Source organism: Colobus angolensis, unplaced genomic scaffold, assembly GCF_000951035.1.
Source record: "Colobus angolensis palliatus isolate OR3802 unplaced genomic scaffold, Cang.pa_1.0 Scaffold80, whole genome shotgun sequence".
Taxonomy (NCBI): domain Eukaryota; kingdom Metazoa; phylum Chordata; class Mammalia; order Primates; family Cercopithecidae; genus Colobus; species Colobus angolensis.
Window position 1 is genome coordinate 6,225,808 of NW_012121821.1, and position 19,311 is coordinate 6,245,118.

The 19,311-nt window shown below is 38.4% G+C and overlaps 1 protein-coding gene across 2 annotated transcripts in view; it reads left to right on the forward strand.

Moving 5' to 3' along the window:
* RAB3IP (RAB3A interacting protein) overlaps positions 1-19,311 on the forward strand; it is a 74,329-nt gene that overhangs the window by 28,731 nt on the left and 26,287 nt on the right. For both annotated transcript variants that reach the window (XM_011929315.1, XM_011929316.1), the window contains exon 4: positions 15,762-15,857. In XM_011929315.1, coding sequence (XP_011784705.1) covers positions 15,762-15,857 — 96 coding nt within the window. The remainder of the gene's footprint in view (positions 1-15,761; positions 15,858-19,311) is intronic.

Here is a 19,311-nt window from a genome sequence, read left to right on the forward strand (position 1 = left end):
CCTTCATTTCAACTTTGGTGAATCTGACAATTTTGTGTCTTGGAGTTGCTCTTCTTGAGGAGTGTCTTTGTGGCATTCTCTGTATTTCCTGAATTTGAATGTTGGCCTGCCTTGCTAGGTTGGGGAAGTTCTCCTGGATAATATCCTTCAGAGTGTTTTTACAACTTGATTCAATTCTCCGTGTCACTTTCAGGTACACCAATCAGATGTAAATTTGGTCTTTTCACATAGTCCCATATTTCTTGGAGGCTTTGTTCATATCTTTTTACTATTTTTTCTCGAAACTTCTTGCTTCATTTCATTCATTTGATCTTCAATCACTGATACCCTTTCTTCCATTTGATGGAATCAGCTAAAGCTTGTGCATGTGTCACGTAGTTCTCATGCCATGGTTTTCAGCTCCATCAGGTCATTTAAGGTCTTCTCTGTGCTGTTTATTCTAGTTAGCCATTCGTCCAATCTTTTTTCAAGGTTTTTAACTTCTTTGTGATGTGTTCAAATATCCTCCTTTAGCTCGGAGAAGTTTGTTATTATCAATCTTCTGAAGCCTTCTTCTCTCAACTCGTCAAAGTCATTCTCCGTCCAGGTTTGTTCCATTGCTGGCGGGGAGCTGCATTCCTCAGTTGGAAATGCAGAAATCACCCATCTTCTGTGTCATTCACACTGGGAGCTGTAGACTGGAGCTGTTCCTATTCGGCCATCTTGGACCCACAGATTGTGTGTGGTTATTGTAAATGGGATTGTGTTCTTGATTTGCTCTCACCTTGAATGTTATTGATGTGTACAAATGCTGCTGAATTTTGTACAATGACTTTGTATCTGGAAACTTTACTGGTGTCATTTATCAGTTCCAGGAGCCTTTTGGCAGAGTCTTTACGGTTCTTTAGGTATAAAATCGTATAGTCTGTAGGAGAGGTAGTTTGACCTCTTCTTTTCATGTTTTGTTGCCTTTTGCTTTTTTCTCTTGCTGGATTCCTCTGGCTAACACTTCCAGTACTGTGTTGAATAGGAGTGGTGAGAGCGGGCATTGTTGTCTTGTTCCAGTTCTCAGGGGGAAGCCTTCCAATTTTTGTCCATTCAGTATGATGTTGGCTGTGGGTTTGTCATAGATGCTTTTATTATTTTGAGGTATATTTCTTTGATGCCTAATTTCTTTAGGGTTTTTATCATGAAAGGATGTTGGATCTTATTGAACGCTTTTTCTACGTCTGTTGAGATAATCATGTGGCTTTTGTTTTTAATTCTGTTTACGTTGTGAATCACATTTATTGACTTGTGTATATTGAACTAATCTTGCATCCCAGAAATAAAGCCTACTTGATCGTGATGAATTAACTTTTTGATGTGCTGTTGGATTCAGTTTGCTAGTACTTTGTTGAGGATATTTGAATCTGTGTTCACCAAGAATATTGGCCTATGTACTTAAGTGTATCCAGGAGGTCTGCCTGGGCATGGAGCAGAGAGGACCCACCTATGCCAAAGCCTCTGCATAGGAGGAGTGAGGCAACTCAGGCTGCCGAACCAAGCATGCAGGTGATTTGAATGACTGGAGATGTGCCTGGGCATGTGGCAGAGAGAATTCCCCTACCCCAGGATCTCTAATTTTTGTGGTAGCAGGTATCATTCTTTAATTTCTATGTTTAGAACTCTCTCAAGGATATCTTGTAAGGCTCGTCTAATGATAACGAATTCCCTTAGCACTTGCTTGTCTGGAAAATGTTTTATTTCTCCTTTGCTTATGAAGGTTAGTTTGACAGGATATGAAATTCTTGGTTACTGGGGGACCAGCCCCCAATATTTCAACATAGGTTCTTTTCTATTTTCCCTAAGTGTTGGCCAGTCTGAGAAATAAAGAGAAAGAGTACAAAGAAAGAAATTTGACAGCTGAGATTCCGGGGGTGACATCACATATTGGCAGGTTCCATGATGCCCCTTGAGCCACAAAACCAGCAAGTTTTTATTAGGGATTTCAAAAGGGGAGGGGAGTTGCAAACAGGGAGTGAGTCACAAAGATCACATGCTTGAAAGGGCATTAAAGATCACAAGGGGAAAGAGGCAGAGCAAGATCACAAAGTCGGGGTGAAATTAGAATTACTGATGAGTTTCCATGTCCCGCTGAGCACGCATTGTCATTGATCAACGTCTTAACAGGGAACAGGGTTCGAGAGCAGACAACCGGTCTGACTAGAATTCACCAGGCTGGAATTTCCTAATCCTAGCAAGCCTGAGGGGCGCTGGAGGAGACCAGGGCGTATTTCATCCCTTATCTTCAACTGCATAAGGCAGATACTCCCAGAGCGGCAATTTTAGAGGCTTCCTCCTGGGAAGGCATTTCTTTTTTTTTTTTTTTTTTATTATACTTTAAGTTCTAGGATACATGTGCATAATGTGCAGGTTTGTTACATATGTATACCTGTGCCATGTTGGTGTGCTGCACCCATCAACTCGTCAGCACCCATCAATTCATCATTTATATCATGTATAACTCCCAATGCAATCCCCCCCCCCATGATAGGCCCCAGTGTGTGATGTTCCCCTTCCCGAGTCCAAGTGATGGGAATGCATTTCTTTCCCAGGGTTATTCCTTGCTGGGAAAAGAATTAAGTGATGTTTCTCCTATTTCGTTTCTGCAAGAAGAGAAATATGATGCTGTTTTGCCCAGCCCTGCAGGCAGTCAGAGCTTATAGTTATCTCCCTTGTTCCCTGAAAATCACTGTTATCCTGTTCTTTTTTAGGATGCCCAGATTTCATATTGTTCAAACACACATTTTACAAACAATCTGTGCAGTTAACACTATCATCACAGGGTCCTGAGGCGACATGCATCCTCAGCTTACGAAGATGATGGGAGTAAGAGATTAAAGGTGCATAGGAAATTATAAGAGTATTGATTGGGGAAGTGATAATGTCCATGAAATCTTCACAATTTATGTTCAGAGATTGCAGTAAAGACAGGTGTAAGAAATTATGAAAGTATTAATTTGGGGAACTAATAAATGTCCATGAAATCTTCACAATTTATGTTCTTCTGCTGTGGCTTTAGCTGCTCCCTCCATTCAGGGTCCCTGACTTCCTGCAATACTTGGTTAGAATTTCTTTTCTTTCAGAATGCTGGAAATAGGTCCCCAATCTCTCCTGGCTTGTAAGGTTTCTGCTGAGAAGTCCAAAGCCTGATATGGCTCCATTTGTATGTAATTATGTAATGTAACCTTTTTCTCTGTTTTTAAGTATTTTTGTTTGTTTGTTTTGTTTTGCATTAACCTTGGACAGTCTTGTAACTATGTGCTGTGGCGATCTTCATTTTGGATAGTATCTTGCAGTTCTCTAGATTTTTTTTGTATCTGGATGTTTAGTTTTCTAGCAAGGTTAGGGAAATTTTACTCCCTCAAATATGCTTTCCAGGTTGTTTACTTTTTCTTCTTCTTAGGAATGATAATAATTTATAGGTTTGATTCTTTTATATAATCCCATATTTCTCAACGACTTTGTTCATTTTTTAAAATTCTTTTTTCTTTATTTTTGTTTGACCAGGTTAATTCAAAAGACTATTTTTCAAGTCCTGAAATTCTTTTTTCTGTTTGGTCCCATCTGTTGCTAAAGCTTTCAATTGTACTTTCAAATTCCATAAGTGGGAAGCTCTGATTTCTTTTGAATATGTTTATTTCTTCTTTTATTTTCTGGATTGCTTTAGAAGTTTCTTTTATGTTGATTGTCAACTCTGTCTTGGATCTCATTGATCTTCCCTGCAATTCATGTTTTGAATTCTTCATCTGTCATTTCTGAGTTTACATTTTAGTTAGGAACTGTTGCTGGAGAGTTAATGCTATCCTTTGGTGGTATTACTACATTTAGAGTTTTCATTGTGCCAGAATTCTTGCACTGGTTTCTCCTCATCTGGAGATGATTGCACTTCTAATTTTTGTAATTATTTTCATGTGGGTAGGATTTTTTTCTTTGCCTGTAATTGTTTTTTTTCTTTTCCTTTCTTTCCCTCCCTGTTGGGGTGTGACTGTAGAGAATGCTGGGTAGATTCTTCTGGTTTTGCTTCTATAGTTCTGTGCACTTCTTTCAGCAGGTTTTATATTGGGCTGTGCATCTGACCTACAAGCCAGTAGATGGTGCTTATAAGAGTCACCTGTAGCCAATGCTGCTGTGTATATACTTGTTTAATGGCAGAAACTCTCTGTTGCCTCAGGCAGTGGTCTGAGCTCCCTGCTCAGCTCCAGGAGGATGAGGCCATGATTGATGAGAAGGACTGGGCAAATCTGCCGAAGGTTCACTTATGGCAAGCACAAATACCAGTGCTGAGGGTGAATCCAATGGGCGGCTAAGGAGCTGGGAATCTCCTTCAGCCCTAGGTTCCCTGCATGGGGAATGGGGTGGCCTGATTTCTTAATCTAATAGAGTTGGTGCTCCAGGTGCCTAGAGGTCTGCATGGGCGTGGAGCAGAGAGGACCCATCTATACCAAGGCCTCTGCACAGGAGGAGTGAGGCAACTCAGGCTGCCTCACCAAGCATGCAGGTGCTTTGAATGCCTGGAGATCTGCCTGGGCATGTGACAGGGAGAACCCCTCCGGCCCCAGGATCTCTACACAGGAAGGGTGGGATGGCCCAGACTGCTGATTCAGGTGAGTGGGATCTCTGAATGTCTGAGACATGCCTCTGTGAAGTGAGAAGACCCTTTTAACCAAGATTTCTGCACAAGAGGAATGAGGTTACTCAGGCTCCTGAACCAGACAAGCAGGTGCTTTGAATGTCTGGAGATCTGCTTGGGCATGTAACAGAAAGGGTCCCCCTACACCAGGATATCTGCATGGGAAAGGTGGTGGGGCAGCATAAGCTGCTGATCCAGGCAAGCTGGTTCCCTGAATGTCTGCAGATCTGCTTGGGTGTGTAGTGGAGAGGACCTCACCATACCATGATCTACATCCAGGAAGGATGGTGCCAGCTCAGGCTGCCGAACCAAATTCGCAGGTGCTCTGAATACCTAGAGATCTGCCTGGGCATGGACCAGAGAGGGTCTTGCTGTACCACAGTTTATGTCCAGGAAAGAGTGGGGTGGTTCAGGCTACTGATTCAGGTGAGTGGGTGCTCCAAATACCTGGAGATCTGCCTGGATATGGAGTGGAGAGGGCTCTGGTACACCGCAATCTATGTCCATGATGGGTGAGGTGGTGCAGGCTGCTGGTCCAGAAAAGTGGGTGCCCCAAATGCTTGGAGATCTTCCTGGGAATGGAGCAGAGAAGGCCCTGCTATGTTACAGTGTATGCCCAGGAAAAGTGGGGCTGCTCAGGCTGCTGGCCCAGGCAAGTGGGTGCTCTGAATGTCTGGATTTCTCCCTAGGGTGGAGTGAGAGGACTCCACTGCACTGTGATCTCGGGAACAGGCTAAGGCACCCAGCAGTGTCTCGCGAGGATCAGTTCATGTTGCCAAACTGGCCCTGGCTGCAAGCCTTGCTGCCCAGGAGAAACTGCAGTGGTAGTAGTTCTCCTGCCCCAACCCTGTGACAGGGAAGAGCACAATTCCAGTGCCTACTGCTGAGGTACTTCCCACAGTTCTGCTTGTGGAGGCCCTGACCCCACTCTAAAACAGGTGCTTCAGTCTCTGTTCTAAGACTAAAATGCATGAATGGCCATGCTGCCAGGTTGTCAAAGAATGGCTAACTTTGTATGTGACCCTCGTGGGGTTTGGCTGTGTCCCCACCCAAATCTCATCTTGAATTCCTACGTGTTGTGGGAGGGACCGTGTGGGAGATAATTGAATCACGGGAGCAGGTCTTTCCTGTGCTGTTCTCGTGATACTGAATAAGTATCACAAGATCTGATGGTTTTACAGGGGAGAATTTCCCTGCACAATCTCTCTTCTCTTGTCTGCCACTGTGTTAGATGTGTCTTTCACCTTCCGCCATGATTGTAAGCCTCCTCAGCCGTGTGGAACTGTAAGTCCATGAAACCTCTTTCTTCTGTAAATTGCCCAGTCTTGGGTATGTCTATCAGCAGCGTGAAAATGGACTAATACATGCCCTGATTAAAAATGGCATTCTGCTTTTGGTCCTGGGTTTGGGAACATGTCTGCAGCTTTTCCCAGTGTCTTTCCCTCATAGCACCTCCAAGACTCTCTCCAAGTTAACTCCAGGGATTGGGAAAAGCAAAGTGCTCTCCTTCAACCAGGATAGCTTGGAACCCTGGTGGACAGGTGAATCACAGAGGGAAGTTCTCTGCCTCTCTCACCTACTGGGACTTCACTCACTTTTATCAGCCAGACACTATCACGGGGCCTATTTGTCAGCATTCTGCTCCCTGGAATCTGGGGTGTCTTTTGTGATTCTGGTAGATCTCTGTTTTCCTTTTATGCCTTATCTTGTGACTTCCAAGTGGCTGTGTCATGCTCAAATCCTCTAATCCACCATGTTGGGGAAGCAGAAAACCAGAAACAAGTATGTATTGAATAACCAAAGTACTCCCAGCATTACACCAGGTTGTGTAGGGCACAAAAATAATATAGATATGTCTCTCTTTAAGGAGTTTACTAGTTGGGGAGAAGTGACATATATTTTATGGTGATGTTTCATTGATTCTGAGTTGTACGTTTTTTTCAACTAACATCTCTGAAGTCAGTATAAGTCTTAAAATTGCAGTCAGCTAGACATTAATCATGACATTTATCATTGCTTTCTTGTGTGTAAACTTGTCATAGCTGTGTTATAAATGTAATTGAATTATGTGAGTTGGGTTCCATATTTGTGATCTTAATTACTGGGTTAAATATCTTCAAAAGGATCTCACTGTAATATGACATCAAAACAGAAAGGCACAAAAAAGCACAGTTACATATGATAAAAGTCTATGTCTTCATCAGTTTAAGAGAGTCTTCCTATAGGTTTAAAATAAAAATTCCAGTTGGAAAAAAGAACATTATAGATTCATTAATAACATATTTTTAATGTCTAAAATGTTTTTCTAAAAACTGATGAAGTCTTGGATTTGATGAAATACACTTGATTATAGAGTCCTGATATTCTGTGTTCTAAATGTACTGATCCCTTGGTATCCATTGGGGGTTTTGTTCCAGTCCTCCAAATCCGCCCCCCACCCTGCCAGTGATACCAAAATCGATAGATCCTCAGTTTCATAGTGTTTGCGTATAACCTATGCACATTCTCCTGTATATTTTAAATCATCTCTACATTACTTATAATACCTAATGTAAATGCTGTGTAAATGGTTGTTATACTGTATTGTCTTATAGAAATTTGTATTTTTAGTGTTTTTTTCCTCAACATTTTGATCTGTGGTTTGGTCGATATGCAGATTTGGAACCTGCTGATGCAGAACGTGTGTACACAGAGGGCAAACTGTATCTCTCAGATTTTTTGTCTCCAGTATTACCTCTTTGAATCTATATCTCTTGCTTATAATATTGCAGTGATTAGTTTTGTCTCTTTCCAGTCTTCTTTTTTTAACCCAGACATAATGTCCAAGTTACCATTTAAAAAAAAGTTTGATTTTTAACTGATAGGTAGTAATTGTATATATTTATGCGACACAGTGTGGTATTGTGTATATACACACACACACACATACACACACACATTATATAATGATCAAATCAGACTAAATAACATTGCTATCACCTCAAATATTTATTGTTTCTTTGTGATGAGACATTAAAAATCTCTTCTAGCTATTTTGCAATATTTAATAGATTATTAACTATTCACCCCTGCTGTACAGTAGAACACCAGAACTTATTTCTCCCATTTAAAGTGTAACTTTTTATCTGTTTACCAACTTCTCCTCATTCTACTCCTACTTTTCCCAGCTTTTGATAACCGCTATTCTATGCTCTACTTCCGTGAGATCAAATTTTTTAGATTCCACATATGAGTTCGAGATCATGCAATATTTGTCCTTCTGTACTTGCCTTATTTCACTTAACATAGTGTCCTCTAGGCTTATCTATATTGTCACAATGACAGGATTTCATTCTTGTTTATGGCTGAATAGTATTTCATTTTGTATATATACTGCATTTAAAATAATTCAGCCAAGTGTGGTGGCTCATGCCTGTAATCCCAGCACTTTAGAAGGCCAAAGTGGGAGGATTGTTTGACCACAGGCATTCAAAACCAGCCTAGGCCTGAGACCCTATTTCTGTAAAAAATAAATAAACTGGATATGGTGGTGCATGCCTGTGGTCTCAGCTACTTGGAAAGCTGAGGTGGGAGGATTGCTTGAGCTTCTGTGGTTGAGGCTGCAGTGAGCTGTGATCATGTCACTGCATTCCAGCCTGGGTGACAGAGTGAGACCCTGTCTCAAAAAAAAAAAAAGTTCATTCTCTGATGAACACTTAGGTTGATTCCATGTTTTAGCTATTGAGAATAGTGCTGCAGTAAACTTGGGAGTGCAGCTGTCTCTTTGACATATGAATTTAATTTTCTGTGGATTTTATTCCCAGTAGTGGAATTGCTGGATACTCTATTTTTAATTTTTTGGGGACCCTTCATACTGTTGTCTGTAATGGCTGTGCTAATTTATATTACCACCAACACTGTATAAAAGATTCCCTTTCTCCACATCCTCCTCAGTGTTTGTTATTTTTTTGTCATTTTGATGATAGCCATTCTAAGTGGGTTGAGATGATACCTCATGGTGGTTTTGATTTGCATTCCCTTAATTATTAATGATGCTGAGCATTTTTTCATATACCTTTTGTCCATTTGTATGTCTTCTTTTGAGAAATGTTTATTCAGGTCTTTTGCCCATTTAAAATTATGTTATTTGTATTTTTGCCCTTGAGTTGTTTCTGTTTCTGGGAGTGAGTGCTGAATTCCCTGTTATTGTATGACAGTCTATCCTTTTAGGTCTATTCATATTTGCTCCAATGTAAGGTGCATATATATTTACAATTATTATGTCCTCTTTATTGGCCCCCTTATCATTATATAATCCTCTTGTTTCTTTTTACAATTTTTGGCTTAAACTCTGTTTTATCTAATGTAAGTATAGGTAGCTACTCTTGCTTTCTTTTGTTTTTCTATTTGCATTGAATGTTTTCCCTTTCAGTCTCTGTATGTCCTTACGGAGGATTTGAGTCTCTTGTAGGCAGCATAGAGTTGGGTCTTGTTTTTTTAAATTCATTCAGTCTCTCTGTTTCTTATTAGAAATTTTGATCCATTTACATTCAAGATTATTAATAAGTAAAGACATACCTCTGCAATTTTGGTACTTCTTTTATTGTTGTTTTATAGATCCTTCCTTCCTCTCTGGCTGTCTTCCTTTGTGGTTAAGTTATTTTCTCTAGTAATATGTTTTGATGCCTTGTATTTTACTTTTAGTGTATCTATTGTAGGATTTTGCCTTGTGGTTACCATGAGGCTTACAAAAAACATAACCAGTTATTTTAAACTGCTAACAACTTAATTTTGATTGAAAAGAAAGAAAATGTACACTTTAACTCCATTCTTTTCCCATGTTTTGAATTTTTGATGTTACAATTTATATTTTTGTATATTGTCTCTTAACAAAGTATTATAGTTATTATTTTTAATAGTTTTGTTTTTTAGTCTTAATACTAAAGATAGGAGTGGTTAATATACCACTATTACTATATTAGAGTATTCTGAATTTGTCTGTTTACTGACTTGTGCCAGTGATTTTTATACCTTCAGAAGTTTCTTTGTTACATGTTAGCTTTCTTTTCTTTCAGATTAAAGAAATACCTTTAGCATTTCTTGTAAGACAGTTCTGATGGTACTGAATTCCTTCAGCTTTTGTTTTTCTGGGAAACTTTTAATCTTCATTTCTGAAAGATGGCTTTGCTAGGTATAGTATTCTTGGTGTTTTTGTTTGTTTTTTCCTTCAGCTCTCTGAATATATTCTACTTCCTCCTGATCTGCAAGGTTCTTGCTGAGAAGTCAGCTGCCAGGCATATTGGAATTCTGTTATATGTTAACTTGCTTCTTTTCTCTTGCTGCTTTCAGAATCTCCTCCTTATCTTTGATCTTTGAGAGCTTGATTATAATATGCCTTGGGGTAGTCTTATTTAGGTTGAGCATGGTTAGTGATCTTTGACTTTCCTTTATCTGGATTTTATTTTTCTCCAGGTTTTGAAAATGTTCTGTTATTATTTATTTGGATACGCCTTCTACCCCTTTGTCTTTCTTTATTCCCAATTGAACTCCAATTACTCAAACATTTTCTCTTTTGATGCTATCCCATAGATATCCCATAGATCTTGTAAGCTTTCTTCATTTCTCTTTAGTCTTTTTTTCTTTTTTCTTCTTTACCTGTATGTTTTTCACTTATCCTGCCTTTGAGCTCACTCATTGTTTCTTCTGCTTGGTCAATTCTGTTGTTGAAGCTCTTTTTCACTACTTTCACTGCACATTCCAGCTAGGGAACTTTTTTAAAAAATTTCTTCTTTTTTTTTTTTATTGCAGTGTCTCTGTTAAATTTTTCTGATAAATTTCTGAATTGTTTATCTGTATTTTCTTGAAGTTCACTGATGATCCTTAACACAGCTAGTTTGATTTTTATTCTGACAGGTCACACATCTCCATCTTTTTAGGGTCTGTTATTGGCACCTTATTTTGTCTTTTTGGTGAGGTCATAATTCCCTGATTGTTCTTAATGCTTGTGGATGTACATTGATGTCTGCTTATTAACAAATTAGTTATTTATTCAAGTCTTTGCAGTGTGACTTTGTGCCCATCCTTCTTCAGTGGGCCTGTCTAGAAATCTAAGAGTGGCTGTTGTCAAGCCTGTGAGTACTGCAGCCATTTCAGCGGTAGAGGGCGCCTTAAGCCCATTTTTACCACGAGTCTCCCGAGGGCTTCCAGGATGACATGGTGCTCCAGCCAGGATATACCTGATGATCACTCAAGATACGGGTACCCTGACTGTGAGAAAGTTGGCCAACGACCCGAACCTGGAAACCTGTCCCATTTGCTTAGACAGATGCATGTTTCCCAGCAGCTCCCTGCACAGATGGGATAGTTCCCCAACTGCAGCAAAAGGAACTGGAGCTGAGACTGGGACCCCTTACATTCTGCTGTAGGATGGAGGCTGGTGAGCTTGCCCCAGTGGCCCACATCCATGCTTCCCAGTGGATGGGACAGTTTACCAACTGCAGGGAGAGGGGCTGGAGCCGAGTCTGGGCCCCTTCACTGCTGTGGAACAGAGGCTGGCAAACCTACCAGGGTAGCCCAGGCAGGCAAGCTTCCCCCAGAAGCTCCCTGCACAGGTGGGACATTTCCCTGACTGCAGTGAGAGAGGCTAGAGTGGAGAGTGGGATCCTTTAGGATCTGCTTTAGGACAAAGGCTGACAGGTCCTTCAAGGAGTCTCAGACAGACAAATCATTCCTGGGTTGTGGATATGGGTAAATCTTCCTCTGGGTCCTTGTGCAAGCAGTAATAAACTGGGCCCATGGCTGGGTGGCCGAGGGGTTGGAGCCAATTTACAGGATAACTTTCAGATCTGCTGCCAAGACCAATGCCAGTGGGCAGATGAAGCTTCCTGCTTAGGCACTACTGTGCTTGATTCCTCCTAAGTCTTTTTTTTTTAAATTAGTATTTTGGAAGGTTTGATTTTTGTTTTATTGTTTTAAATAAATACATTTATATATCTTAAAAGTTGTTTATATACTACTATACTACCTTTGTTTCCTGCCATAAACAGTACTAAACTTTTTCTTCCCTTTTCCTGTATCATTTAATTTTAGTTACAAGTATCATCTTAATGCCAATCACTATGTTCATAAATGTACTTGGGTTTATCCCGGTTGATTTGAGAGCTTCAAGTTGTAACTCTTTTTTCCAGGCAATACTTAAGAAGTTAGTACACTTAGTTTCACGTTGTAATTTTTTTGGTTTTTAAAAATAATATGTGTTACTTTTACATCCCTTGAGCTTGTTTCATTTTTATACCATTTTGTCAGTTTTAATCTCCATTTTTAAAAAATTGACACTATTTTTCAGAGCAGTTTTAGGTTCACAGCAAAATTGAAAGAACAGAGTCACCATATACTTGACTGTCCCCACACACGCACAGCGTCCCCCCCATTAACATCCCCTACCAGAGTGGTGCATTTCTTAAAATTAATAAACCTCCATTGATACATTGTCTTCCAAAGTTCATAGTTTACACTAGGGTTTACTCTTGATGTTGTACATGCTGTGGATTTTGACCAATGTATAATGATATATATCTACCATGATAGTATCATACAGAGTAGTTTCACTGATCTAAAAATCCTCTGTGCTCTGCCTACTCTTCCCTTTCTCCCCAAAAACCCTGGCAACCACTGATCTTTTTAACATCTCTGTAGTCTTGCCTTTTCCAGCTTGTCATACAGTTGGAATCATATAGTGTGTAGCCTTTTCAGATTGGCTTTTTTCACTTAGTAATGCACATTTAATCTTTTATGTCTTTTCATGGCTTGTTAATTCATTTTCTTTTAGCACAAAATGATATTCTTCTGTCTGGACGTACCACAGTTTATCATTCACCTCGTGAAGGCCATCTTGGCTGTTTCTAAGTTTGGGCAATTATGAGTGAATAAAGCTGCTATAAATGTGTGTTTGCAGATTTTTATGTGGACATATTTTTGACCGATTTAGGCAAATACCAACAAGTGTGATTGCTGGATCCATGGTAAGAGTATGGTTAGCTTTGTAAGAAATTGCCAAACTATCTTCCAAAGTAGCTTTACCATTTTGCATTGTCACTAGCAATAAATTAAAGTTCCTATTGGTTCACATTCTCTTTAGCATTTGATATTACCAGTTTTAATGCCCCAAAGGGGGATTAAAAAACTATATTACCATCACAGTTACAACACCACTAACTCATGTTCTGAGTTTTGGCCATTCTAGTAGGTATGTAGGGTATCTCATTGTTTTTTTGTTTTGTTTTTTCTTTTGAGATTGAGTCTCGCTCTATCGCCCAGGCTGGAGTGTAGTGGTGCGATCTCGGCTCACGGCAACCTCCGCCTCCTGGGTTCAAGTGATTCTCCTGCCTCAGCCTCCTAAGTAGCTTAGGGATTACAGGCATGCGCCACCATGCCTGGCTAATTTTTGTATTTTAGTAGAGATAGGGTTTCACCATGTTGGTCAGGCTGGTCTCAAACTCCTGACCTCGTGATCCGTCCACCTCAGCCTTCCAGAGTGCTGGGATTACAGACATGAGCCACCGCGCCTGGCCATCTCATTGTTCTAATTTGTGGTTCCTTAATGAGATATGACGTTGATTATCTTTTCTTTTTTTTTTTTTTTTTGAGACGGAGTCTTGCTCTGTTGCCTAGACTGGAGGGCAGTGGCACAATCTCCGCTCACTGCAAGCTCCGCCGCCTCCCAGGTTCATGCCATTCTCCTGCCTCAGCCTCCCGAGTAGCTGGGACTAAGGCGCCCGCCAGCACGCCCAGCTAATTCTTTTGTATTTTTAGTAGAGACGGGGTTTCACTGTGTTAGCCAGGATGGTCTCGATCTCCTGACATCGTGATCTGCCCGCCTCTGCCTCCCAAAGGGCTGGGATTACAGGCGTGAGCCACCGTGCCTGGAGATTATCTTTTCATATGCTTATTTGTCATCTGTGTATCTGTCTTCTCTGGTGAAGTGTCTGTTTTGGTCATTTGCCCAGTTTTTAATTGGGTTGTTCTTTTCTTACTGTTGAATTTTAAATGTTCTTTGTATATTTTGGAAGCATTAGTTTATCACATAGGTCATTTGCAAATATTTTTTTCCCAATTTGTGTCATGTCTTCTCATTCTCTTGATATTCCCATCTTTTAGTTGTAGTTCTAAAGTTAGCTGTATTTTCTTCTTACCCCAGTCTGTCATGTTACAGCTTCTCCAGTTTTTGTTGTTGTTGTTGTTGTTTTTTAATCTGAAACATTCTGTGGTCCACTCAGGCAAGCTCATAGAAGAGATATTTTCTAAGGTCTTACAGCTTTATGACTTTGTGGTCGTACAATTGAAGGACACTTTTGCTGGATATAAAATACTCAGCTCACATTTTTTCCTTTGAGTATCTTAAAAATGTTACTTCATTGTTTTCTAACATAAATGTTGCCTTTGAAATTTGGTTCAAGTCTAATTTTTTTTCCTTTATAGGTGACTTGGCTTTGTATTTAACTTCATTATTGTGATAACTTTACATATTTTTGTTTCCCATGTGTAAATGATCTGGATTTCCCTGGACTATTAGGAAGAGGTTCCTATGAAAGAATAAATCAGGATAGCTTTATCAGTTTACATTTGAAGGTCTTTCTCCTCTGTTGTTATTGGAGTATGTGTGTAGCCCCTTTTGTCTCTTAGGTAATCCTTGGTCAAAAAGGTTTTTCTTTTCTAGCGCACTGTTTCTGAGAGCTTTACATGCTTAGCATCCCATCTGGGGATACTTATTTTCTCTTTATAGTATTTTCTGTCAACTGTTCCCTTTGGAACTTTGCGACTCCCTTCTCTCTTTATATCTGATCCTTCTTTCTCACTGTCTTCATTATCTTGCAGTTTTGTTTGAGATTTCAGAGTTTTTCCCCCTTAGGGTGAGACTGTCCTTCTGGTGAGGGCTCTTTTTTACATACTCCTCTAAGATGCTTGAAGGTTTAGAGCTTCATAGCACTCTTTGCTGCCTATAGGACTGACTATACAGGTTTTTGTACCCACCTGCAACTTGGAGCTTGTGAAAACCTTTTCCTTTCTCTCCATTTGTTTCTTAGATTTGCTGTCCGAGTTTTTTCCAAAGATAGAGTGCTGTGCTTGTGGAGTATTTCTTAGTGATTTTTGGGTTTTGTTGCTTTGTAGGGTACCTCTGTTGTAGCTTTAATTTCTTGCTGCTTTTGTACATCTGGTGATCATGCATTGTGAGCAATTTATCCACATTCTCTTAGTATTCTGAGAATTATGGAGATTCTCTTTTACTTAGTTTCATTGGGCTCTTCTCATATCCCTGTTGGTATATCTGGTTTTTAGGAATTATCTTTGGGGGATTAAAAGACTATACTGCCACCACAGTTATAAACCACTAACTCGTTATTTTATTAGTTTAATTGTGACTAATATGTAAGGAGCTTAGATTTTTTTTCCCCCTGTGTTTGAAAGGTTAGGGCTACTTAAGCATACAGAATTGCATATTTTTAATATCTGAATAAGGGAATTTTAAAACATCTATATGTGACCTGGTGAGGAGATGAATATAAATTTAGAATGTGATTTTTGTTAACATTTTTCTTGATTTTAAATGCAAATATACATCATTTATATCTGGTTACATTGTTTAATGGGTATAGTCTCCTAACAGGTATTTTAGATAATTGCAGTATGGTACATGAAGTTACCTGTAAGTAAATAGCTTTTAAAGTAAACATGAAAAAAGTGAATTTGTATTGAAATTAATATGCATAATTCCTTGCTTGATGGAAATAAATATAGCAAAAAGTTAAAAGAAAAAAGAATTAAGTCATTTTTTGTTTATTTTCACCTGTAATATATATTTTTATATATTTTATATATAATATATAGTTTTAATTTTTGAATATTTTATGAAAGAAATGTGAAATTTTAATTTATTAGTTGGGATTTTCTGTAATTTTGGACTTGCCTGATTGTCTTCCACATAGCAGGTGCTAGATAAATATTTTCAATGTGAACATTGTAGGAAGCGACAGTATTCATATTTTATAATTTTATTAGTAAAGATTATATAATCTACTGAAACTAACTTCCAACTATGGAGATCCAAAATAAAATTATCAATTTCTCTTAGGAACTGAAGTTAAAAGATGAAGAATGTGAGAGGCTTTCAAAAGTGCGAGATCAACTTGGACAGGAATTGGAAGAACTCACAGCTAGTCTGTTTGAGGTTGGTCTATTTACATCTTGGCCAACAGCAGCATCTTGACTTTTATATATTGACAAAATTGTATTTTGAGGGAATCTTGAAAAAGATTTGCTTAGCTTCATGTATATTAATAAGTCCTCTAAGCAAAAGAGAAATCTTTAAGCAATGTAGAATTTACAACTTAAAATGATGTGAAAAGAAATAAAAAACAACTATGGGCTACCAGTATCAGATTGTTTAAAAATGTATGTGTGCAAAGAAAGGAGGCAAATTTTAGTATTGATTTTTTATTTTACTAAGTATTTATAGGCTACTTTAGATTAACTACATATGACTGTACAACTAAGAGGGCAAACTCTGAGATAGTCATCTTATATGGGATAGTTTGAGAAATGGTAGAAGGCACATCTACTTGTAAGAAGGCATACTTTTTATATCCAGCCCGCTACCAGGAAAAGTTTCTATGTAACTGGAGCAGTGTTTCTCCATAGGGGTGCCACTGACATTGTAGGACGTTTAGTGTCCTTGGTGTATTAGGGTTCTCCAGAAAAACAGAGCCTATACATATACATATATAGAGAGATACAGAGAGAGAGAGAGAGGGACAGAGGCACTCATTATTATAGGGAGTTGACTCTTGCTGTTATGGAGGCTGGCAAGTCCCAGGGAGCTGCAGTGGAAGTCAGCAGACTGGAGGCCCAAGAGGGCTGATAGTGCACTTCCAGTCTGACTTTGAAGGTCTGAGAACTGGGAAGAGCAAATGTTTCAGTTTGAATCTGAAGGCAGAAAAAAAAAATCTCCTCCTTGAGGGAGGGTTGCCCTTTTTTGTTCTATTCAGGTCATCAACTGATTGGATGAGGGTCACCCACATTCTAGAGGGATGTCTACTTTACTCAGTCTACCAATGTAAATGTTATTCTTATGCAAAAACATTCAGGATAATGTTTGACTACGTAGTTGAGCACCCTGTGATTCAATCACACAATTAACCATCACAATAGGCTTTGCTCAAAAAAGTGCTAGTAATACACCCTGATCATTTTGACAGCATACAAATACCCCTGGTGGGCGAGGTGAGGGTAGTACTTCCATGAGTAAGAACTGTTGCCACAAAGTGTCTCCTTTGGGTTAAGATCTTGAGTCTTGAGAAGTTCCTTAACAATAACATTGATGTGTTACTGGAATGGCTAATGCCATTATCATTTAACCATATATATATATTTTTCCTAAAGATTTGTTCTTAAAACTTTTATTATAATAAACTTGTGGCGGGGGGAAATTCCATCACCTTTTGTTATTTTTATTCATAATCTATTTCACAGTCTCAGGTATATATATATTCTTACATAGTTGTAATTTAATATTTTGTGTTTTTCTAAGTAACATTTTTAATGTTACTGCACCATCACTGATTGTAATGATAGTCATAATCTACTAGGTGCCTGTTCCACAACTTTTATCATCACAAGTAACATTGCACTGAATGTCTTTAGATATGTAGGACTTTCCATGTCTTCTCTGCTCCATACGCCTTTGCCGCCTTCTCTGTCTTTTTAGGGTCATTTTCTTTCATGAACATTTTAATACTAATTTGTTTATTTTCTTAGCTAGCTAGTCATTGGAGATGAGAGGAGAATAAATTTAAGGATAGGAAGAGTGGAAAGTTGAAGAGGTAGAATAGAAGCTATGTGACTTGTTACATTTCTGTATAGAAGGTTATATAGAAACATAAGATTTTTCTTCCAGTGTTGTCTGACTGGAAGAAAATTTTGTAGTGATATGGATATTAGGTAAAAAAGCAAATATATTGAGCTATTTATGTTAATTTTTATTTCCTGACTACTTGCATTTAATTCAACCCTGCTTAGTTTCACCTATCTGCACATGTATGTATGTTCTGTTACGTGAAATAGAATGAAAAAAACAGAAAGAAACTTCTCCCTATAAGTAGCAGGATGTGAAGGACCAGAAATGCAGCTTATGCAATTAGTGAAAAAACATATCTAAAAATTATAGTTTGGAGTCTCTAACCTTTTCTAACCCAATGGTGGCTATTAGCATTTACACTGTGGCTACTTTCTGGAAAACAAAGTACATTGATTAAAGATGATTTTGGTAATGAAGAAAGTTGTATTCGAACCAATTATATATGAATCTTGGAAAAAGTGCCTAAAGTTTTTCTTTGGTCTTAATTGTGCCTTCATGATCTGTTTACCATTGTCTTGTGAAAAGATTTTTTTTTGCACTTTATATGTGTGTGTGTGTATGTGTGCATAACTTTTTAAGAATTAAAGATTATTCTGAATAAACTCAATATGCACAGTTTTGGTAAGCCTAACATGTATATTCAAATTAGGAGTCTATTATCCTAGTCTTCAATATAATTATACTTTGTGTATAACAAAGTTGAGTTTTAAAAGTATCAAATACTGAACAAACCTCGAAAGTTATGTTTTTCTTCTAACACCTTCAATTTTGAGATACTATAGAATTAAGTCAGTTGAAAGAATACAAAGCAGTCTACATCTCACATGGAGAAAAAAAGTAGTCTTAAGAAGTTTGTTTTATAAGCCAGTTTTAGTAAATGTTTATGATATGTCTAGTTTTCTCTCAACAGTACTATGACGCATATAGGGCAGATTATTATCATTTTATCTGAGAAGAAAAGTGAGGCATAGAGAAGCTAATGAGCAATGCAGGCACTCATATTCATGATCCTAACTCTTTATCTACTGTGAAAATCATAAATGACATTTCTGTTTGTCTCAAACCACAGAAAAGAAGTCATCACTGGGGCCTCTTATTTCTTCATTCCACACTCAAGTGATCAGTTAAGTCTTTTGATGCTACCTCCAGGACATACAACACATCACCTTCCAAGCCACCATCATTTGTTAGCTAAATCAATAGATGCCAAACTTTTTGAACCTATACCTGATCAGTACAAGAAAAATTTGAGCATGTTACCTCCATTATGATGAAGATACCTAATATTTATTGAGAGTTCCCTATGTGCTAGGCACATATAGGCAGTGTTCTATATGAACATATATACGTATTTATAAATTATACACACTTGCTAACGGACATACTGATGTGTTAACATATGTTGTAAATACACGTTTTAAAATATAAAACAATAAAAATGCTTAAAATTTTTATTATAGTACAAAAATATTTTGTTCTCATTAAAACAGTTAAACACACGCATGTTTTATATATACTTAGTGAGAGGATTGTGATTGAATATGTTACTTTATTTTAGAAAATCTTGTTTTGACAGTTTATAATCCAGATGAAGGTCTGGTCTAAGTTCCATTTTCAAAAGTAGATCTAATACTGCTGATAACTCACACATCTATTGGTCTGATATAAGAAATACCTCTTTCCCGGGAGCGGAGCAAGATGGCCGAATAGGAACAGCTCCAGTCTCCAACTCCCAGCGCGAGCGACACAGAAGACTGGTGATTTCTGC